Genomic DNA, 24,332 nt, shown 5'->3' on the forward strand with positions numbered 1-24,332 from the left:
TGACTCTAATTGCACAATGAACTCTTTATCTTTCAGTCTACACTGTCAAAGTTCAAAGTAGATCTATTCCAAGCCAAGCTAAGGCAGAGGATAGAATGGAGGGCAGAGCTTAGGACAATGGTGCCTAACAGCAACTCCTCTGCTTTCATCTTTGGAAGCAGCTCTATTTCTATCTTTAATATCCCTATTTTTCCTTTTCAGGGTTCTGTTGAAGATCCTGAGCTGGAGTTACACACTGACTTCGGTTCTTTGTGGAAATGGGATCTGTTCTCTGGCCCTCACAACCGGCTGCTTTTCGGACGCAGCCTGGAAGACTAGCGTGCCTTCAAGGTGCCAGATTTTCGTGGCTCTGGAGGCAGGCAGATTCGAGGTCGGTGCCACTGCCTGGTGTGTTGTGGGAGTACACGGAAAATCGAAAGCAGCGAGCTGGCTGCTGGCTGTGTGCCCAGAAACCCGAGATCTTTGGCCACAGAGCTTGGAAAAAGTGACTCAACAGACTTTTAACACCATAAATTAGTCAGTTGTTTTGTTATGTCTCCCCTCTTGCTGTGAAATGGGGACACATCTTTTTCCCTTATTAGGGAGGGAGAGCCTGTGGTATGTTGAATTACCAGGTAGCCTTTGGGGTACTGCAAGTCCGTGTCTTTATTGATGCTTTGCTGTACAGTTGAATGCTTGGTGGAGGGTGCAGATGCTTTTTTGCTGGTGGGAGAGGGCGGTCGTCACTTTGCTGCTGCTTGTGCATGGGAGGGGGAGCTGAGGGGCTTTGGGGTTCTAACATTTAACTGTCGTCTATCCTTTGGGGCACTCCTCTGTTTTTGTGGATATTTGCAAAGAAAAAGAATTTCAGGATGTATATTGTATACGTTTCTCTCTGACATTAAATGTACTTATTGAAACCTATTGAGATATGTCCCACAGAAGTTGTTCTCAAATGGCAAGAGTAGGCAACCGTGGCTGACAATGGTAATTAAGGACTGCATAAAAGTCAAGGAAAGGACATGTTACGTAGCAAAAGTGATTGGAAGTTGGAAGAATGAGAAGCTTTTAAAATCCAACGAAGGGCAACTAAGAAAGCTATAAGGGGAAAGATGAAATATGAGGGCAATAATATAAAGCAGGATACCAAACATTTTTTAAGTTATATAAAGGGTACAGTGGAGATGAGAGTTGATATTGTACCACTGGAAAATGATGCTAGTGAGGTATTAATGGGGACTAAGAAATAGCAGATGAACTTAATGGGTACTTTAGAACATAGAACAGTACAGCACAGTACAGGCCCTTCGACCCTTAAACCCTGCCTCCCATATAACCCCCACCTTAAATTCCTTCATATACCTGTCTAGTAGTCTCTTAAATTTTGCTAGTGTATCTACCTCCACCACTGAATCAGGCAGTGCATTCCACACACCAACCACTCTCTGAGTAAAAAACCTTCTTCTAATATCCCCCTTGAACTTCTTACCCCTTAACTTAAAGCCATGTCCTCTTGTATTGAGCAGTGGTGCCCTGGAGAAGAGGCGCTGGCTATCCACTCTATCTATTCCATACTTTGCATCTGTCTTCACTGTGGAAGACAGTAGCATTGGGCCAGAGCTCCGTAAGTGTCAGGGAGCAGGAGTGGGTGCCATTGCTATTACAATGGAAAAAGTGCCAGGGAAACTGAAAGGTCTTGAGGTGGATAAGTCACCTAGACCAGATGGACAACATCCCAGAGTCCTGAGAGAGGTTGCTGAAGAGATAACGGATGCATTGGTCATGATCTTTCAAGAACCCCTTGATTCTGGCATGGTCCTGGAGGATTAGAATATTGCAAATGTCACTCCACTCTTTATGAAAGGAGGAAGACAAAGAAAGGAATTTATAGGCCAGTTAGCCTAACCTCAGTGGTTGGAAAGTGTTGGAGTCTATTCTTAACAATGAGGCTTTGGGGTATTTGGAGACTAATGATAAAATAAGTCAAAGTCAGCATGGTTTCTTTAAAGGGAAATCTTGTCTGACAAATCTGTTGGAGTTCTTCAAGGAAGTAACAAGCAGGGTGGACAAAGGGAGGTAGTGATGTAATTTACTAAGATTTTCTGAAGGTATTTGATAAGGAGTAGACATGAGACTGCTTAACAGGATAAAATGTTACAGGAAAGATACTGGCATGAATAGAGGAATGTCTGACAGGCAGGAGGCAGCGAGTGGAAATAAAAGGGGCCTTTCCTGGTTGTCTGCCAGTGACTAGTGGTGTTGCTCAGGGATCAGTATTGAGACCGCTACTTTTCACATAGTTTGTCAATGATTTGGATTATGGAATTGATGGCTTTGTGGCAAGTTTGTGGATGATACGAAGATAGTTGGAAGGCTAGATAGTGCTGGGGAAGCAATGTGAATGCAGCAAAACTTAGACAAATTGGAAAAATGGGCAAAAAAGTGGCAGATGGTATACAGTGTTGGGAAATGTATTATAAACATCAGACATGCGAGGAATTTAGCAGTCCTCGTGAAATAGTCCCAGAAGGTTAATTTATAGGTTGAGTCTGTGGTAAAGAAGGCAAATGCAATGTTGGCATTTATTTCAAGGGGAATAGAATATAAAAACAAGGAGATAATGCTAAGCCTTTATAAGACATTAGTCAGGCGGCATGGAGTATTGTTAAGAATTTTGTGCCCCATATGTCAGAAAGGATGTGTTGTCATTAGAGGAGGTTCACGAGGATGATTCCGGTAATGAAGGAGTTAACACATGAGGAGTGTTTGGCAGCTTTGGGCCTATACTCACTGGAATTTAGAAGAATGTGGAGGGATCTCATTGAGACCCACCAAATGTTGAAAGGACTAGATAGGGTGGATGTCGAAATGATGTTTCCTATGGTGGGAGCGTCCAGAACCAAAGGGCGCAGCCTCAAAATTGAGGGGTGACCTTTTAGAACAGGAGGATTTTTTTTTAGCTAGACAGTAGTGAATCTGTGGAATGCTCTGCCACAGACTGCAATGGAGGCCAAGTCTGTGGGTATATTTAGGGCGGATGTTGATAGTTTCCCTGAGCAGTCAGGGCATGAAAGAATATGGCGAGAAGGCAGGTGCATGGGGTTCAGTGGAATGGCAGAGTAGACTCGATGGGCTGAATGACCTAATTCTGCTCCCATGTCTTATGGTCTACTACCCTGAGATTTGTTTTCTAGCAGACATTCACTGTAAATCCAAGAAGCATAATAGAATCAACAAAAGACTGCACTCGACAGAACGGATGAACAACCTATGTGAAAAAGGCAACAAACTATGCAAACATAAAAGAAAAAAAAAGAAATAATCATAATAAATAAAAAAGCAATAAACATCAACAAGATCAGTGAAGAGTCCTTAAAAGTGAGTCCATATTTTGTGGGAACAATTCAGTGATGGAACACGTGAAGTTGAGTGAAGTTATCCTACTGATTCAAGAGCCTGGTGGTTGAGGCGTATTAACTGTTCCTGAACCTGGTGGTGGGAACCCTGAGGCTCCTGTACCTTCTTCCTGACAGCAGCAGCAAGAAGGAAGCTTGACCTGGGTGGTGGGGGTCCTGATGATGGATGCTGCTGTCCTGTGATAACACTCCCTGTAGAGGTGCTCAATGGTGGAGAGGTCTTTACCTGTGATGGACTCTGATCCACTACTTTTTATAGGATTTCTTGTTCAGGGGCAGTGATGTTACCGTACCAGGCTGAGATACAACTGGACAATATACTCTCCACTACACATCTATAGACGTTTGTCGAAGCTTTAGATATCCTGCCGAACCTTCATAAACTTTTAAGGAAATGGAGGTGCTGCCATGCTTTCTTTATAATTGTATTTACCTGACTCTTGCATCTTATTGTCAAGCTGCAGTGCGCTTTCTCCTTTCCCATCAAGTGGAAGATACAAAAGCCTAAAAGCACCAACTCAAGGACAGATTCTACCAGCTGTTATAAAACTACTGGCCAGTTCCCCGGAATGATAAATTGGACTCCTGATCTCACAATCTACCTTGCAATCAATCCACGAAAAGCGGGAGGTCCTGACAACATCCCTGGACGTGTGCTCAAGGAATGTGCTGATGTACTACCAAAAGTCCTGACAGACATTTTCAACATCTCCCTTAGTCAAACCATTGTCCCCAGATGCTTCAAAACCTCCACAATCATCCCTGTAGCAAAGAAATCAGTTGTAGCCTGTCTGAATGATTACCGTCCCGTTGCCCTGACCCCCCATAGTGATGAAATGTTTTGAACGGCTTGTCAAGCCTCATATCACAGCCAGCCTCCCCTCATCACTGGACCCTCTACAGTTTGCTTATCGTCCAAATCACTCTACTGAGGACACAATATCCACCACACTGCACACAGTTCTCTCTCACTTGGACAACAAAGACACTTATGCCAGAATCCTGTACATTGATTTCAGTTCAGCGTTCAATACCATCATCCCGCAGAGACTAGTGGAGAAACTGTCGCTGCTTGGCCTTAGCACTGCCATGTGTCGCTGGATTCTGGATTTCTTGACAGAGAGACCACAGTCAGTCCCTGTTGGCAGGAACATCTCTGACTCCATCACACTGAGCACTGGATCCCCACAAGGCTGTGTGCTTAGCCCATTGCTGTTTACACTGCTAACACATGACTGTGCAGCCAGATTCAAGGAGAACCTGATCATTAAATTTGCTGATGATATCACAGTGGTGGGGCTCATCAGCAAAAATGATGAAACTATGTACAGGGAGGAGGTCAAACACCTAGAGAGCTGGTGCAGGGATAACAACTTGATGCTTAATGTCACCAAAACCAAGGAGATGATCGTCGATTTCAGACGGTCTCAGCCTGAGCACACACCCCTCAGCATCAGCGGCTCCACAGTGGAGAGAGTGGAAAACATCAAGTTCCTTGGGGTGCAGATCTTGGACAATCTCACCTGGTCCAGGAACACCACTGGCATTGTGAAACGGGCCCAGCAGGGATTGCACTTTCTAAGGAAGCTTAAGCAAGCATCACTCCCCACTAACATCTTAACTACATTCTACAGAGGCGTGGTTGAGAGTGTGCTGACCTTTTGCATCACAACCTGGTACTGCAGCTGCAGTGCTGTCGACAAAAAAGCTTTGCAGAGGGTGGTTAGGGGAGCAGAGAAGGTTATTGGGGTCTCCTTACCTTCTGTCCAAGACCTCTTTCAGAGTCGATGCCTCCAGAAGACATGGTACATCATTAAAGACTCCTCACACCCTCTCCATGAACTGTTTGTTCTTCTGCCATCAGGCAAACGTTACAGGAGCATCAAAACTAAAACCAAAAAGGCTACTAAACAGCTTCCTCCCACAGGAAAACATGAGGAATTCTGCAGATGCTGGAAATTCAAGCAACACACATCAAAGTTGCTGGTGAACGCAACAGGACAGGCAGCATCTCTAGGAAGAGGTACAGTCGACGCTTCGGGCCGAGACCCTAAGTCTGCTCTGCCGTTTCATCATGGCTGATCCATTTTTTCTCTCAGCCCCAAACTCCTGCCTTCCCCCACCAACTGCGCAACCCCCCCCCCCCGTATCCCTGCATGCCCTGACCACTCAATAATCTATCGACCCCTGCCTTAAATACACACAAAGACTTGGCCCCTTAAAGCTGACTGTGGCTATGAACAGATTCACCACTCTCTGGCTAAAGAAATTCCTCCTCATCTTCATTCTAAAAAGGACACCGCTCTATGCTGAGGCTGTGTCCTCTGGTCTTAGACACTCCCACCATAGGAAACATCCTCCCCACATCCATTCTATCAAGGTCTTTTACCGTTCAATAGGTTTCAATTAGGTCACCTCTCATCCTTCTGGATCCAATGAACATAGGCCCAGAGCAATCAAACAGTCTTTATATGACAGGCTACTAAATCCTGGAATCATTCTCATGAACCTCCTTGCTAGGAGTCTCACTACATATCGCCTCAGTTTGTAAACCAAGTATCTCATCTTCAGCACTATCACTCCAGTCCCATTCCCCTGCCAAATTAGTTTAAACCCACCTGAGCAACTCTAGCTCTTGTTCTCTGATCCCTGGTCCTGAACATCTTAATATTGGGAACATCCTTCCTACATCAAATGTATCCTAAACACAAGAAATGCTGCGGATTTTAGAAATCCTGAGCAACACACACAAAATGCTGGAGGAACTCAGCAGGTCGGGCAGCATCTAAAGAGGGGAATAAACAGTCGACCTTTGACTATTTATGTCAAGACTCTTCTTCAAGATGGAAAAGGGAGAAGAAGCCATAACATGAAGGTGGAAGGAGGGGGAGTACAAAATAGCAGGTGCCAGGAGAGACCAGGTGATGGGGAAGGTGGCTGGGGGAAGGAGGAATGAAGTAAGAATCTGGGAAGTGATTAGTAGAAGAAGTAAAGGGCTGAAGAAGAAGAAATCTGATAGGAGAGGACAATAAACCATGGAAAAAGGGGAAGGAGGTTGGGTACCAGAGGAAGATGAGGAGAAGAGAAAGGGTGAGATGATAAACAGAATGGGGAATGGCAAGAGAGAGAAGGATGTGGGGGAATAAATTTCCAGCTCGAGAGACTAATAGTAATGTCATTAGATTGAAGGCTACCCTGGCAGAATATGAAGTGTTCCTCGTCCAACCTGAGTTTAGCCTCATCAGTAGAGAAGGTTATGGACATATAAGAATGGGAATGGGAAGTAGATTGAAATGGCAGGCCACCTGGAGATCCTGCCTTCTGCAGTGGTAAAAGGCAGGATCCTTCCTATCCTGTCTATCCAAGCCTGTTCACATTCTGTAAAATTCAATGAGCTCGCTTAGCCCCTTTCATTCTTCTTTGCAAATCAACCAAATTGTTATATACTCAGTGGCTACTTTATTAGGTCCACCAGTACACCTGTTCTTTGATGCAAATATCTAATCAGCCAATCATGTGACTGCACCTCAATGCATAAAAGCATGGTCAAGAGGTTCAGTGGTTGTTCAAACCAAACATCAGAATGGGAAAGAAATGTATTCGAAACAACTTTAACTGTAGAATGATTGTTGGTGCCAGATGGAGTGGTTTGAGTATGTCAGAAACTGCTGATCTCCTGGGATTTTTACACAGTCTCTAAAGTTTACAGAGAATGGTGTGAAAAACAAGAAACATCTGGCAAGCGGCAGTTCTGGTAATGAGAGAGGTCAGAGGAGAATGGCCAGACTGGTTCAAGCTGACAGGAAGGTGACAGTAACTCAAATAACCACACATTACAACAGTAGTATGCAGAAGAGCATCTCTGAATATGCAACATGTTGAACCTTGAAGTGGATGGGCTACAGCAACAGAAGACAATGAACATGCACTTAGTGGCCACTTTTTTTTTGGCACAGGAGGTACCTCATGAAGTGGCTACTGAGTGTATGAGGTGGACATAATTTATAAAGATCAAGCTCTACTCACGGGAAATGGCTCCAGTCCTTCCTGGATCACAAATCCCTCGATGACGTGTGTCAGGATCTGCGGTTTGACGATCGCCTGGGGTGGCTTGTTGTCGGCTCCCGGCAAGCTAGTCGGGGTGGGAGTGGCTCCGCTGGGTTTCAGCTTGGCAGGCGGGCTGGCGGGACAGGTGGTGCTGGACAGCTGCAGAGAGTCAGCAGAGGACCTGATGACTGAGGCACTCGCCGGGGTTATGACCGGCGTCCCCACTCGTTCTGCAAGTCAAAGGTGGATGCAGCCATGAAGTCCTCCTTTAATAGGAACTGCATTTATGTGGCACCCTTTGGCACCTCTCAGCCCTAAAACAGCAGGGGAATTTGTACACAGCAAGTTCCCACAGCCAGCAATTTACACTCAGTGGCCACTCTATTAGGTACACCTGCTCGTTAATGCAAATATCTGATCGGTTCATCGTTGAGCAGCAACTCAATGCAAAAACATGCAGACATAGTTAAGAGGTTCAATTGTTGTTCAAACCAAACATTAGAATGGAGAAGAAATGTGATCTAAGTGACTTTGACTGTGGAATGATTGCTGGTGCCAGAAAGGGTGGCTTAAGTATTTCAGCAACTGCTGATCTCCTGGGATTTTCACACACAACTGTCTCTGTCTAGTGTTTACAGAGAATGGTGCAAAACAAAAATATCCAGAGAGCAACAGTTCTGTGGGGAAATGTGCCTTGTTAATGAGAGAGGTCAGAGGAGGATGGCCAAACTGGTTCAAGCTGACAATAAATCAAATAAACATGCATTACAACAGTGGTGTGAAGAAGAACATCTCTGAATGCACAACATGTCAAACTCTGAAGTGGATGGGCTACAGCAGCAGAAGACCACAGGCATGCACTCAGTGGCCACTTTATTAGGTACCGAAAGTATGAAGACCAATTCATGTTCTGCACTCAGTGACCCTTCAATAAGCATGCGGAGAACTGACCTGAAACACTGACCCCGTTTCTCTCTCCACAGATACTACCTGACCTGCTGTGTGTATCTGACGTTTTCTTCTCATGTTTATGGTTTCCAGCAACTGCCTTGTCTTTAATCTCAGGAGAGAGAATGATTCCACCCATCCTGCCCAGGAACTGCATGTCTCACTCCATCAGGAAAGGGGTCATGCAATACCCATGCCAGGACCACCAAACCCAAAACAGTTACTTCCCATAAGCTGTCAGGCTGATCACCTCCTCCAGCCATAAACCCAGCCTACTACCTCTTCTTGTCAGAGTCACTTTATGAACAGAGTCAGCTCCTGCACCATCACTTTATGTACTGTAGTCAGTCTATGTAATATGTACATATACAGTATTTAGTGTGTTCCTTCAGTTTATTGTGTTTTTTATGCTGCATTGCATCCAGTGAAGCAGCCATTTCCTTCTATACACTCACGTACTGATGAGTGACAATAAACAATCTTGATCATTGAAAAGATATTCTGGAGGAAATATGAGTCTAAATTGAAAACTTAAGAGAGAAAGTTTTGAAGTTAAAATTTATTTGTTTTTTATGCATGTGGGGGAGAAAGGGGGTTGATACTTGATTTTTTTTTTGAATGGGTTAGTTCCATGGTTCTTCTTTGTTTCATGACAGTCTGTAGGGAAGACAAATCTCAGAGTTGTAAACCCCCACCCCATTTCAAAGCAGTGCCAGAACATCTGGTTTATCCAGCTCAGTGGGTACAGGCTGTGATTCATTGTTGAATCTGAGAAGTGGCACCTCTAAAAGTGCAGCACTCTGTAGCAGCTGACGTCTCCAAGTCTCTACATGGGGTTCGAACCCACAGCCTTCCAACTCAGAATGTATCCCAGGGGAAAGTTCCGTTATCATACCTTGTATGAGTGTCGACAAAAATCAACACCAGTGTAAATACTTCTAATATACACTTTGTTCCCCACCAACAAATGGCGGTATCGTGTGTGTGTGTATATATATATATATATATACACATATACATATATTTATATATATATATATATGTGTGTGTGTGTGTGTGTGTGTGTGTGTATGTATGTATATGTGTGTGTGTGTGTGTATGTATGTATATATATATATAAACCCTGCCCCCAAAACGTAGTAACGTACAATGTAACATGTAACATACACAGCAAATTTAACCTTAACAGTCTAGCTGAATTCTGCCTAATAAAATTAAGGAGCGCCCCCTCCCCCCCCCAGAATTCAACCTAGCAGGCAAAGTTAAAAGAGTTGGGTCCCACAAAACTCCACCAAACCTCCTCCTGCCTTCATGAGTAGGTGCTGGGGAGAAAGAACAGTCAATATCAGAGGTCTGGAGGTGGGAGGCTGGCCCCTCCACAGGGGCTGTTCCACTTCCACTGGACAGTCTAGGTCCAAATCGGCAGGCTTGAGATGATCCACAGAAACACTATCCAGGATACCTCCGAAGTCCAGCGTAAAAAACTTATCCCACACTTTCAACACGTGAAACAGGCCATCATAAGGTGGCTGCAGGAGATCCCATTGTCCATCATGATGCACAAACACATATTTCGACTCCCACAGACCTGGAAACAGGTGTGACCACCGCAGGCCGTGCTGTGCAGTGGGCACCGGAGCAAAAGTTTTGTTGTTGTCCGTAAAAGACGACCGATGCTGCGAAGTGGACCATGGGATCATGGATATTGGGAGAAACTCTCCTGGTACCTGCAGGGGTTTCCTGAAAACGTGCTCCACAGAAGAGAACTGGAAGACTGCCTTAGGGGCCATCCTCAGGCTCAGCATGACCCAAGCCAGTCTGTCTACCAAACAACCATCACTGAGACAAGCACAGAGAGCGGCTTTCATTGAACGGTAGAACTACTTGCACAGACCATTGGCCTGAGGGTGATAAGCCGTAGTCCAGTGCAGTTTGACCCCCAGATCATGGACAACTGCACACCAAAGCTCAGACGTAAACTGCATCCCTCGGACTGAAGCCATGTCCCATGGGATGTCGAACTGAGCAATCCACAAGCCAACTAACACTCGGGTGGCTGAAATGGACAACAGCAGCACTGTCTCCAACCAAGGTGTGGTCCTATCAGCTATGGTGACGAGGTGAATAAACTTGCATGACGGGGACAATGTGTCAACCAAATCCACAGTCACATGGCCGAAACACCACACAGGGATCGTGAAAGGAGCCAAATGAGCCAACCTTTACGTATTGGCACGTCAAACAAGCATGAGCCCAGTCCCTGACATCATTTATAAGCCCATGCCACACAAACTTCTCTGCCCGCAGTTTCTGCAATGCCCTCCAGCCCAGGTGAGAAAGCCTGGCGACCGCATCAAAAACGTGCCACCACCAGCTCACTGACACAACTGTCCTGGGTCACCCCATTGACACATCACAGCAGTGAAATGCCACTGACACCAAAAGTAATGTCTGCCAATTTCAGCCCTGTGTCTGCCTGCATGCTGAGGTCCGAAATCTGGTCTGCCGCTATTTGTGCGTAGTCCACACCCAAATGGACAGCACCAGTGAAGGACTGGGAAAGGCAGTCAGCCACGAGGTTATGCTTTCCTGTGACATGCTGGATATCCGTGGTGAACTCTCAAATAAAAGAGAGATGGCGCTGCTGTCGAGCAGACCACAGTTCAGAGACCTTAGCCGCGAAAGGACAGCCCTCCAGGAGAAAACGAAAATGCCGCACTGCCAAATACAGGCTGAGAAGCTCACAGTTGAATGTGCTGTACTTGCACTTGCAGGGGCGAAGCTGACGGCTAAAAAAGGCGAGAGGCTGCCAAACGCCATTGACCAACTGCTCATGCACCACTCCGACCATGCAATCCAACACGTCCGTGGTAAGAGAGATTGGCACTTCTGGGAGAGAATGCACCAGCAGTGTTGCATTAGACAATGCCTGTTTAATGTCTGAGAATGCCCCGGACCTTTCCTATATCCAGTCCACGTGCTTGGCCGCTTTGCCCTAAAGGCCTCATAGAGGGCTGCATGAGCTGAGCTGCTTTGGGGATAAAATGGTGACAAAGGTTCATCATGCCCAAAAACTCCTGCAGGGCCATAACAGTGACTGTCCGAGGGAAGTGCTTAATGGCCTCCTCAACCTTAGCTGGCAGGAGAACTGCCCCTGCTGTATCGATACGGTGTCCGAGGAAATTGACCACAGACAGTCCAAACTGGCACTTCACCTGGTTGACGATAAGACTGTGCTGACGAAGGCGTTTGAAAAGGGTTCTCAAGTGTATGAGATGTTCGTCCCTAGAAGAGCTGGCTAGCAAAATGTCATCTAGGTAAACAAACAGGTATGGTAAATCCCTGAGAACACTGTCCATGAGGCATTGAAAGGTCTGCGCCGTGTTCTTCAGCCCGAACGGTATCCAAAGGAACTCAAACAAACTAAATGGTGTAATAACAGTGGTGTTAGGAATGACAGAGGACAGAGACCTGGTGATAACTGCGAACGAGGTCCACCTTCGAGAAAATAATTTTCCCTGCCAGGCGGGCAGAAAAATCCTGGATGTATGGAATCAGATATCAGTCAGGGGTTGTGGCGTCATTGAGGCAATGGTACCTGCCGTGTGACCACCCACCCCACTTCCCCCCGTCCCGGTTTTTGCACAGAAGCCCATGGACTGTGGGACCACCTGTCGATGCCCAGGTGCTCCATGGCATCACACTCAGCCTTAGTGATGGCTAGCTCCTCTGGGTTGAGGCGCCTGGCACGGGAGTAAACGGGTCGGTTGGTGGTGAAGATGTGCTGTTCCACCCCGTGTCTGGTGACGGAGGAGGAGAAGGTGGGCTTGGTCAGGTTCGGGAACTCAGAGCGGAGGCGGAGGAAGTCGTTGGAGGTGGGAAGGGCACTGGACAACTTTGAAGTGCCGTTGACGCTGCGTGTGCCGGAGAGGGAGTGGGAAGTCTCTGCATTGACAAAGCGTCGGCTCTGGACATCAACGAGAAGGCTGTTGGTGCAGAGGAAGTTGGCCTCCAGCAGGGGTGTAGACACCGCCACCCACACAACGTTCCAGCAGAACTTCTGCCCGCCAAAGCACACCACCATCTCACGCTTACCAAAAGTCTGGATGGTGTTGCCCAGCACAGCCTCGAGAGACAGTCCATATTCCTCAGTTCCTAAGTCCAATTTAGACGCCGGCAGGATGCTCACCTGAGCACCCATGTCACAGAAGGAACAGCACCCAGAAACTGTCTGTAGTGAACAACAAACTGTCTGACCTGCCAATGCCCATAGCAGCTAACAGGCACTGGCCATTCCGTTTCCCGACTCCTTGAACACACAGGGTGGGCGGCACTTCTTAGCTCTCAGCCCAAACCTCACGGGGTAGAAACACAGGGTAGGAGACTACCACTGAGCCGCAATGATTGTCTCATGTTTAGGTGGCGGCGAGGCGGTGAAGTCGTCCAGCCGCATGGTCACACAGGCCCTCTTGGTGACGGAATACACCTTGTCAGCCTCTCCCGGTAGAGCCTAGAGGTCTTTCAGGGGAGGGCCAGCCAGGGCCGATCGCACCTCGCCTGGTAGTTGTTGCAGGAAAAGCTCTCTGAAGATGAAACACGGCTGATGCCCACCAAGGAGGGACAACATGTGGTCCATCAACTCCGACGGCTTGGAGTCGCCTAAGCCGGGCAGTGAGAGGAGCCGACGGGTGCGCTCAGACCCGGAAGTTCAAAAGTCTCCAGAAGGAGATGCTTAAGGGTCTCGTACCTGCCAGCTTCTGGGGGGTGCTGTCACGACGCTCGTCACCCTGGTCGCCGTAGAGCTGTCTAACGCTGCGACACATAGTAATATTTCGAGTCATCTTGCAAGATTCCCCGTACTGCGAACTGGGCCTCTACCTAAGCGAACCAAACTGAGGCATGTTTCTGCCAGAATTCAGGGAGCTTGAGAGCAATGGCATTTGCAGTCATGATTGTGAAGCAAGTGAAATCACTCCGGAATCATCCAGAGGAGTGTTGGGGTCACCAGTGCAGGAGTGCCAACAAAAATTAACACGAGTGTAATTACTTCTAACATACAGTTTATTCCCCCACCAACAAATGGCAACGTCGTCTATATTTATAGGAATGTAATAACGTACAACGTAACACATAACATACACAGTGAACTTAACCCTTAACAGTCTGGGTGAATTCTGCCTCATGAAATTCAGGATCCCCCACAACCTGGTGTTTATCCTTGAACTGATAACAACACAATGAATGATGGGGCTCTGAGGGGTGTGGTAGAACAAAGGGATCTGGGAATATAGATAAAGAATTCCTTGATAGTGGCAAGGGTTGTAAAGAGAGCTTTTGACACGTTGGCGTTCTAAAAGCGTGTTGGCTAGAAAGAACTACAGTCTACAAGTCAGTGAAACTGGATGAATCAAGGACAATGGAAGTAGTCAAACCAATTGCCTTTATCCTTGCTTTGTGCTTGGAGATGGAGGCGGCGGATTTGTGGGACTATCCTTAAGGCTGATTTATACTTGTGCAAGCTAACTTACGCCATAGCCTATGCAAGTGGGCTACGCTGTTGTGAGCATTTATACTTGTGCGCTGGTGTGTCTGCGTTGCTCTGCAATTCACCGCCAAAACACCAGTTGGCGGTGGGGTTTCTAGGCCATTGTGTTGAGTTTCTTCATGTTGAAGCTCAACACGAAGAAACTCAAACTTCAAACAATGGTGACTGAAACTGAAGGGGGGCGAATTTTCTGTGCTTGTCCGGCCACTGAGAGACATGGACGAGGAAAGACATTTCAAATATTTTCAGATGTTGGCAGGTAGATTTGACGATTTGGTTCATCATCTCCAATCATTTATTTTGCATCAGTGTACGCACAGTATACTCAGAGACTGGCATTCACCATTCGAGTTTCAGCTTCAGGTGGAAGTCAACAGGCTGTGGCAGCTAGCTACAAACTGACATCAAGCACAGGGTCCTCCATATTTTCGGAGGTCTGTAAAGCTTTATGGAAAGCATCGCAGCCAGAGTTCCTTTTCTGCCCTTCAGTTGCCCAATGGGAAGCTATTGCAGCGTAGGAGGAAACGCAATGCTACCAAGTGGACCAATCACAGTTGTTTTGGTCTGCGTCGCCGCGACGCATAGTTACATTTCGGGAGAGGTGCGCGTTAGGCTACAGCGTAGGGTTCGGCGTAGAGTACAGCGTAGGGTATGCAGCTACACCGAACCTACAGCGTACATTTGAACAGCGTAAAAGTATAAATCTACCTTTACAGCTGTCCATTTTGTGAACGCTTTGATGAACTATTCCTTGCTCTGGGATAACTTAATCAGAGCAATTGTATGTGGACAGAAGGAATTTCAGATAATGACCTGCCAAACTTCAGACCATTCTCAGGCAAGTAGTTATGTATCATGTAAATTGGCAGGCTTGCCGGAGGAGGCTCAGTGCCTGGGTCACGTAGTTTGAATGAGTCAAAGTTGAAAAGAACAAAGGCCCGAGACAAGGCAGAGACCGTAGAACAACCCTGGCCATAGCCCTGGACCAGAGCCAATAAGAAGGTGACCCAGGTAGGTCAGGGGTGAGGAACACTGTAAGAGTTAGGAGCTTCAAATGCAACTCTCCAGAGACCAACCATCACGATGTGGAGGACCCCATGGACACATGGAAATCAGAGTAGGACCACAAGGAACATACAGCCAGCATAGACTCCTTTCCCAGGTAATAGCTTTTGTCTTTATTGACTGTTCACGGAGGGTCAGGGAATCCTAGTAGGTGTGTACACAGGTATTTAGTTATGTAAGTTAACGTGCTCTTCATTTGAGACAATAAAGGTACTTGCAGGTAAAAACAGATACTCGTTGTGCCTCTCTGATCATTATTACTAAAGGGTTAATCCTTGTAACAAGAGTATTGAGCACAAGGATTGGGATGTTATGGCAAATGAAAGCAGAGCAACGTGATGATGGCGCTAAACGGCAACTCCTTTGCTTGCATCTTTGGAAACAGCTCTATTTCCATCTTAAATATCTTTATTTTTCCCTTTCAGGGCTCTTTTGAAGACCCTGACCTGGAATTACTTGCTGACAATGGTTCTTTGCAGGAATGGGACCTGCTCTCGGGCTTTCATAACTGGCCGTTGTTCGGCACACCAAGGGCTCGGCCTTGGAGGCCTAGGATCTCAGGGCTCTGGAGACAGGCAGATCAAAGGTCAGTGTCACGACAGGAGACCAATATGTCATCAGGGGAGTTGGAATATCTACAGCTGTGTGCCTGGATCTTTGGGCAGAGAGCTCGAAAAAAGCGATGTAATGGACTTTTAACATCGTAAACCAGTTTGTTCTGTCTCCCCTCTTGCTGTGAAAACAGAGACATCTCTTTCTCCCTTATTAGGGAGACAGGGAGAGCCTGTGGTATGTTGAATACCGGGTGAAACGCTAAGTCTTCGGGGTAACTGCAAGTTTGTGTCTCTGTCGTTGCTTTGCTCATGCTTGAGTGCTCAGTGTTGAGCGCCGATGCCTTTTTTTCGTTGGTGGGGGAGGGAGGATTGTTGCTTGCTGCTGCTGCTTATGCACAGGAGGGAGGGGAGCTGGGGGGGGCACTTTGAGGTTCTAACATTTAATTGTTGTTCATTCTTTGGGGCACTCCTCTGTTTTTGGGATGGTTATGAAGTAAAAGCATTTCAGGATGTATATTGTATACGTTTCTCTGACATTAATGTACCTTTGAAACCTTTGAAGTTGAATAAGATGTTGGTGGGGTCTAATTTGGAGTATTGTGTGGAGTTCTTGTCACCTACCCATGGGAAAGATATTGGTAAGGTTCAAAGAATACAAAGGACATTGACAAGGATGTTGTCAGGACCCGAGGACCTGAGTAACAAGGAAAGGTTAAGTAGGTTAGGACTTCATTCCCTGAAGTGTTAAGAGAATGAGGGAAGATTTTATAGAGGTATACAAAATTATGAGGGATATAGATAAAGTAAATGCAAGCAGGCCTTTTCCACTGAAGCTGTGTGAGATTAGAACTGGAGGTCATGGGTTAAGGGTGAAAGGTGAAATATTTAAAGCAGAAGTTCTCAACTTTTTTTATGCCATTGACTAATACCATTAAGCAAGTGGCCTGTGGATCCCAGTTTGGGTACCTCTGATTTAAGAGGCACTTTGTTACTCAAAGGGTGGTGAGAGTGTGGAACGAGCTGCCAGTGGAGGTGGTAGATGCAGGTTTGGTTTCAACATTTAAGATGTGTCTGGATGGGTACATGGATGTAAAGGGTGTGGATAACTCTGGTCCAGGTGTGGGTCGATGGGACTAGGCAGAAAACCAGGCTGGCATGGACTAGATAGGCTGAAGGGCTTGTTTCTGTGCTGCAGTGCTCTGTGACTCTCTGAAATGACCTTGAGACACGAGAGGCTGCAGATAGCAGAGAAACAAACAACCTGCTGCAGGAACTTGGTGGCTCTAGCAGTGTCTGTGGGGAGAGAAGAAATTGATTTCATTTGAGGTTGAGAACACATATCAAGACCTTTACAGGATTTTGATCCTTTCCTCCTACAGACGCAGCTCAAGCCATTAAGTTCCTCCAGCAGATCTATCACACAGACGATCTGGCTGTTGTGGGATCTTGCTGTGCTGTTGTGGCATTCCTGCAGTGCCTAAACCTACAAAGATATAATATAGCACTCTGTACATCCTGGGGCTCGGAGTTCCATAGACACAACCTGTTCTTTCAAGGGGACAATTTTTCACTTGCTTTTATAAGAACGCAAGAATTTGGCAGATCCTGTATCTGAACTTCACAGCAGAATCAAGGATCAACCTTATTCACCATACACATTTATATTTATTAGGAATTTGCTGTGTCGTGCTCGTCAGCCAGTGGCATGCAACAAAAAGCATTCATTTTCAGAGGACTAGAACATACTGTAAAAGCAAGGATGTAACACTGAGGCCTTATAGGGCATCGGTCTGACAGCACAGAATATTGTGAGCAGTTCTGGGCCCCTTATTTCAGAAAGAATGTGCTGGCATTGGAGAGGGTCCAGAGGAGTTTCATAAGAATGATGCTAGGAATGATAGGGCTAACATATGAGGAGTGTTTGATGGCTCTGGGTCTGAACTCGCTGGAGTTTTTAAGAATGAGAGGGAATCTCATTGAAACCTAACAAATATTGAACAACCCAGATGGAATGGATGTGGAGAGGATGTTTCCTATAGTGGGGGAGTCTAGGACCAGAAGGCACATCCTCAGAATACCAGGACGACTCTTAAGAAAAGAGGTTGTGAGAAGTTTCTTTATCTAAAGGGTACTGAATCTGTGGAATTCACTACAGCAAACAGCTGAGGAGGCCAAGTCATTCAATATATTTTAGGCGGAGGTTGATAGGTTCTTGATTATTAAGGGTGTCAAAAGTTATTGCGCTAAGGCAGGAGAATGGAGTAGAGGGGGATAACAAATCAACCATATTGGAATGGTGGAGCAGACTCAATGATCGAAATGGCCCAATTCTGCTCCTATGTCTTATGGCTTAACATTCAACGATTATAAAGAATAAAGGTTAAAGTACTGATAGGGATTAAAATGTGCACAAATACGTAAATACCAGCATGTATTTACAATGTAAGCGGTATTATAAAAAATGGTTTAAAGTGTTTATAGTGCAGTGCAGTAACTGAGATAACAGATAGAGGGGTGCGCGGGAGTAGAATGATTGCACTGATTGAAGAAATTTCTAATATGGCGTGACATTTTTGTTTAATTACCCCTATATAACTTTCCAGAAAGGAGATTTAGGAAAAGCTAGTTTGCAGGGATTAGCCCTCCGATATACCCAATCCCCATAGAACCCAAATTCCTATTGAACTGAGTCTTGAATATATTCAGTCACTCAGCATCCTCAGTCCCACAGTGTGAAGAGTAACAGATATACAACCCTTCAAGTCATCTGAACTCATCTCAGTCCCCCAATTCAACACAATTTCCTTACTTAACCCTGACCACCCTTTTTCCACCCACCACAAAGGCTCTGACTGGTTTAAATAATCACCAATCCTGTGCTAGTTTTGACACACGTGAAGAGGGATCACCAGTAGGAATACAAAAAGTCATTTCATGCTGGGATCCTTAGCTGGGGAAGAGTAAACCTTCTGTTACACAGAACAGTACAGGCCTTATGGCCCACGATGTGCCAACCTTTTAATCAACTCCAAGATAAATCTAACCCTTCTCTCCTACATGGCCTTCCATTTTTCTTTCATCCACGTGCCTATCTAATGTTTCTTATGTATCTGCCTCTGCCACCACCCCTCGCAGTGTGTTCCACGCACCTACCATTCTCTATGTAAACAGCGTACCTCTGATTACTTCTCCCCTCCCCATACTCTCCTCCATTAAAATTATACCCCCTTGTATTAGCCATTTCCTCTTTGGGAATAGGTCCCTGCTTGTCCAGTCTATCTGTGCCTCTTATCATCTTTTACATCTCTATCAAGTCACCTCATCCTTCTTCACTCCAAAGAGACAGATCCTAGCTTTAAACCTTTCCTCATAAGACATGCTCTCTTGTCCAGGCAGTGTCCTGGTAAATCTCCTCAGCACCTTCTCTAAAGCTTCCATACCTTTCCTATAATGAGGTGACCAGAACTGAACACAATATTCCAAAGTGGTCTAACCAAAGTTATTATAGAGCTGCTACATTACCTCGATACTTTGAAACTCAATCCCCCAACTAAAGAAGGCCAGCACAACATACACCTTCTCAAAAACCCTATCAACTTGCACAGCAACTTTGAAGGATGCTCTCCAGTGCAGGTAGCATCTTGGTGAATCTCCTCTGCACCCTCATTAAAGCTTCCATAGCCTTCCTATAACGAGGTGACCAGAACAGAACACAATATCCAGGACAGCACTAAGCCCTGTTTCTAGTGAGCTATTTAGTAGCTTCACTTGCCAAACCATTTTCTCAAGTTTGCATTTCTTCTCTTGACTAGGTGCCTGACCTTGGCAAACGTCCTCGGCTGTCTGCGCTTCCCCTTCAGCCGCCGAGATGGAGGATTCGGAGTGGGAGGTGGGTGGCGAGGAAGCTCTCTGCACCGCGAAGCACTCGTCCTGCTCCTCCCTCATCTCCTGGTCGCAGGTGTCTTCTACCGAGCACACCTGATGGAGGCACAAGGACTCACTGTTAAAGCACAGGACCCAATGCGGAAAGGTCCTGTCTCTAGTTACACCTGAAACAGGCAGAGTTCAGTTATCACAGACCACTTCACTGGATCCACATGGCACATGCACAGTCTCACATACAATCTAACCCTTTGACAGGCAATGAAAGGAGATGTCAGCAGACAGGTAACAAGATCAAGAACACTCTAATCATCAGTAGATACTCCTCAAAATTACTGTTCCACTTTTTTTTATTGTTCCCGTTCTCAGTTCCAAGTGATCTTCACCTCCATATATTTTGGAGTCTAACTCCTTAAACCCCTCATCATTATCTTAGATCTGTGAATACAAGTTTGTTTAGTGTTCCTAGAGGCAATCAAAAAAGAACTGGTGAGGTGCCCCTTTGTTCTTATACACCAAAAACCTGGAATCCTCTACCGATTGAGATACTTCAGACTACTACTATGGATAATGGCTCTGATCACCGAACTTGTAAAGACACTACCCAGAAGAATGCAATGGCAAACCACTTCTGTAGAAAAATTTGCCAAGAAAAATCATGATCACGAGACCAGGATCACCCATGTCATACAACACAGTACGTAACAATGTTGATGACAAGTACCACTACATTTCAAAACACTTCTAAAAACCTACTTTTTAAAATTTGGCCTATAGAATTACTTAATGCCTGTTGATGTTGATACATTTATATAATTTAATATATTCAATTACATTTTATTCTATATAATATTGTCTTTACTTATGATTTTTAATTTTGTCACATATTTTTATGACTAAATTGATTTATCTTCACAATTTATGTAAAGCACTTTGAGCCTGCATCTTAATGTATGAAAGGTGCTATATAAATCAAGTTATTAGTAATATTATTATTCTTATTAAGTAGTGTAGTGGTTAGCTCATTGTTTTACAGCACCAATGGTCAATGATTGGCCTATTCCTGTGAAGATTTTGTACATTCTCCCCATATCTAAGTGAGTTTCCACAGGATGATCTGGTTTCCTCCCACATTCTAAAGACATACAGGCGAGGGCCAGTGAGTGGTGGGCACGCTATGTTGGCACCAGAAGCATGGCAACACTTGAGTGCTGCCCTCAGCATATTCTCAGACTGTGCTGGTGTTGACACAAATGACACATGTCACTGTATGTTCCAATGTACATGTGAGAAATAAAGCTAATCTTTAACACATTTTACCTTTTAACTTTTAAGCTTTATAAAGCTCAGGTCAGGCCATATCTGAAGTACGGCATTCAGCGCTCCAGTCACCCCCATTATAGGAAGAACGTGGAGACTTTGTACAGAAGAAGTTTACCAGGATGCTACCTAGATTAGAGGGTTTCCTCAGAGCCATTGGGCACAGTGGTGATCTACAGTGGTTATAAGGAGATACGCTACAAGGAGAGGTTGGACAAATTTGGGTTGTTTTCACTGGATTAGCTGAGGCTGAGGGGAGATCCGACAGAAGTTTATAAGATTATGAAAGGTATAGATACTGTAAAGTAGATAGCTGGTATCTTTCTCGTGGATTTGAAATTACTTATATTAGAGGACATGCACTTAAGTGAGGGGGGAAAGTTCAAAGGAGATATGCAGGACAAGTATTTTTTACACAGGACGTGACGCATGCCTGGAAGGCACTGCCAGGGGTGGTGGTGAAGGCAGATATGACACAAGCATATGAGAGGCTCTTAGATGGGCACATGAATGTGCAGGAAATAAGATATGGAGAGATATGGAACTAGTTTAGTTAAGCATTTGATTACTGTGCTATACTGTTCTATTTTCTATGTTCTATGACCACCCTAGACCAGGATTCCCAATCTTCTTTATGCCATGGACCAATACTATTAAGCAAGGGATCTGTGGACCCCAGGTTGGGAACTCCTACTCTAAAACCTGTTCGAACATTGAGCACAAGAGTCAAGAAATCATGTTGCAACTGTATAAAGGTTTCATTATTCTATATTTGGAATATCATGTACAGTTCTGGTCACCCCACTACAGGAAGGATGTGGGAGCTTTTCAGAGGTGATAGTATGCTACCTAGATTGGAGGGTATGAACATTAAAGAGAGTTTGGACAAATTTGATTGATTTCTCTGGAGCTTTGGTGACCTGATAGTTTATAAAATTGAGAGGCATGCACAAATCAGATGTTCAGTCTTCTCACCAAAATGAAAACATCGAATACAAAAGGGCTTAGGTCTAAGGTGAGAAGAGTCAGAAAATTTAGAAGAGATTGGTGAGGAAAGTTATTTTTATTTGGAGAGTGTGGTTGCCTGGAACGTGCTGCCAGGGGAAGTGGTGGAAGCAGATGCATAAGCAAAGATTACGAGGCATCTAGATAGGCACAGGAACAGGAAGGGGATGGAAGAGTATGAACTGTGATGGAGGAATATAGATCAGATTAGTTACTCTCGGAGGCCATTTTATTAGGTATACCTGTGCACCTACTCATTCGTGCAAATATCTAATCAGCCAATCATGTGGCAGCAACTCAATACATAAAAGCATGCAGACATGGTCAAGAGGTTCAGCTGTTGTTCAGACTGAACATCAGAATGGGGAAGAAATGTGATTTAAGTGACTTTAACTGTGAAATGATAGTAGGTGCCAGATGAGTTGGTTTGAGTATCTCAAAAACTGCTGATATCCTGGGATTTTCACACACAACAGTTTCCAGAGTTTACAGAGTATGGTGCAAAAAACAAAAAAAAAACATCCAGTGAGCAGAAGTTTCGTGGTTGAAAATGCCTTGTTAATGAGGGAGGTCAGAGGAGAATGGCCAGACTGGTTCAAGCTGTCAGGAATGTGACAGTAACTCAAATAACCACACATTACAACAGTGGTGTGCAGAAGAGCAGCTCTAAATGCTCACTACATCAAACCTTGAAGTAGATGGTCTAGGGCAGCAGAAGACCATGAAGATACACTCAGTGTCCACTTAATTAGGTACAGGAGATACCTAATAAAGTGGCCACTGAGTGTAGTCTGTCAGAGCAGAAAATTTTTAAAATATTGATATTATTTTAATTTGGAGAGTGGTGGGAGCCTGGAACATACTGCTAGGGGAAGTGGTGGAAGAGATGGAGAGATCTGGACTAGGATGGAGAGATCTGGACCAGGATGGAGAGATCTGGACTAGGATGGAGAGATCTGGACCAGGATGGAGAGATCTGGATCAGGATGGAGAAATATAGATGAGATTAGTCGGACTAATTGAACTACGCAACATGAAAACAAGACCCTTTGGCCCAAATGGTCCATGCCAACCAAGAATAACTTGTCCACTTACGGTCCACAGCTTTCTTAGTCTTTCCAATGTATGCACCTGTCCAACTGATTTTAAAAGTTGCTATTGTACCTACAGCAAGTAATGTCTAATACTAGAGGACATGCATTCTAAATGAGAGGAGTAAATTTAAAAGTGAGGTGCAGGACAAGTTTTCTTAAACAGAGTGATGGGTGTCTGGAACGTGCTGCCAGGGGTGATGGTGAAGTCAAATATGATAGAGGTACTTAAGGATCTCTTAGGTATGCACATGGATGTGTTGTGAATGGAGAGATATGGACATGGTGTAAGCAGAAAGAATTAGGTTAGTTGGACGTTTAATCTATCTTAATTAGTTCGGCACAACATTGGGCCAAAGGGCCTGTTCCTGTCCTATATTATTAGTTCCTGGTTCAACCACTTCCTCTGGCAGTTTGTTTCATATAAGCATTGCCGTCAGTGTAAAAAAAGTTGCCCCTCAAGTGTTTATTAAACCTTTCCCCTCTTAAGTTAAACCTACAATACCATGCAAAAGTCTTAGGCACATATAAATAATTAGAGTGCCTAAGACTTTTGCACAGGACTTCTATGTATTGCACTGCACTGCTGCCACAGAAAAAACATATTTCATGACATATGTGAGTGATGATAAACCTGATTCTGATACGGGTCTCTATTGTGGACTGACAGTGGGAAGGGGCAGGGAGAGGGGAATCATGGCTGGGAAGAAGGGAAAAGACAGGGGAGGGAGTGGAAATCCAAAGGGACAATCTGTAATAATCAATAAACCAATTGTTTGGAATCAAATGACATTGGCTGATGTCTCAGTGCTGGGTGTGTCTGCACCCACTCCACTTTCCCCCACCCCCCGCCCCTGGCACTGCTTCTCTGTCAACTGTCCCACACATCTCCCGTGGCACTCCACCCTCACCATTCCCAACACCCTGTGCTCCTGTCAGATGTACAAACTCGCTGTCCACTTCGCATTGACAAATGTAATACTGTGCAAAAGTCTTCGGCACCCCAGCTATATATAGGTGCCCAAGACATTTGCATAGTACTATATGCCCAACTGTTCTTGATTACTCAATCCTGGGAAAAGAATGTGAGTTCATCTTTTTCCCTCTCTAATCACCTCTCGGTCTCCTATGCTCAAGATAAATTGTACCATGTTTGGCATAGAGACACAGGACAGTACAGCACAGGAACAGGCTCTTCAGCCCACTAGTGACAAAATTAATTAAACTAGTAATTAGATGCCTAACAAATCTAATGCTACTTAATGACTGTGTGAAAGCTGCAGCAAGGTAAGGGTTAAGATGAGGAGCTGACAGAGGCATTGCGCAGAAATTGTTGTGACTCCAGTGGAGCAAGGCTACCAAGCAAAACCCAAACTTTGAGAGTCTGGTTCCTCTTTGCACAGCTTCTTTGCTCAAAGCCTGACAACCAAGGGCACCGGACACACCCACAGCAGATAAGATGTTCACAGAAGCTTTGTAG

General features: G+C 45.2%; 1 protein-coding gene across 3 annotated transcripts in view; it reads right to left on the reverse strand.

The window, feature by feature from the left end:
• The window catches only part of LOC140196163 (polyhomeotic-like protein 3), a 179,104-nt gene that overhangs the window by 46,428 nt on the left and 108,344 nt on the right, over positions 1-24,332 (reverse strand). For all 3 annotated transcript variants that reach the window (XM_072254915.1, XM_072254914.1, XM_072254913.1), the window contains 2 exons: positions 19,376-19,532; positions 7,422-7,672 (listed from right to left, as the gene is read on the reverse strand). In XM_072254915.1, the coding sequence (XP_072111016.1) occupies positions 7,422-7,672; positions 19,376-19,532 (408 nt within the window). The remainder of the gene's footprint in view (positions 1-7,421; positions 7,673-19,375; positions 19,533-24,332) is intronic.

The sequence above is a fragment of the Mobula birostris genome, chromosome 4 (genome assembly GCF_030028105.1).
Source record: "Mobula birostris isolate sMobBir1 chromosome 4, sMobBir1.hap1, whole genome shotgun sequence".
Taxonomy (NCBI): domain Eukaryota; kingdom Metazoa; phylum Chordata; class Chondrichthyes; order Myliobatiformes; family Myliobatidae; genus Mobula; species Mobula birostris.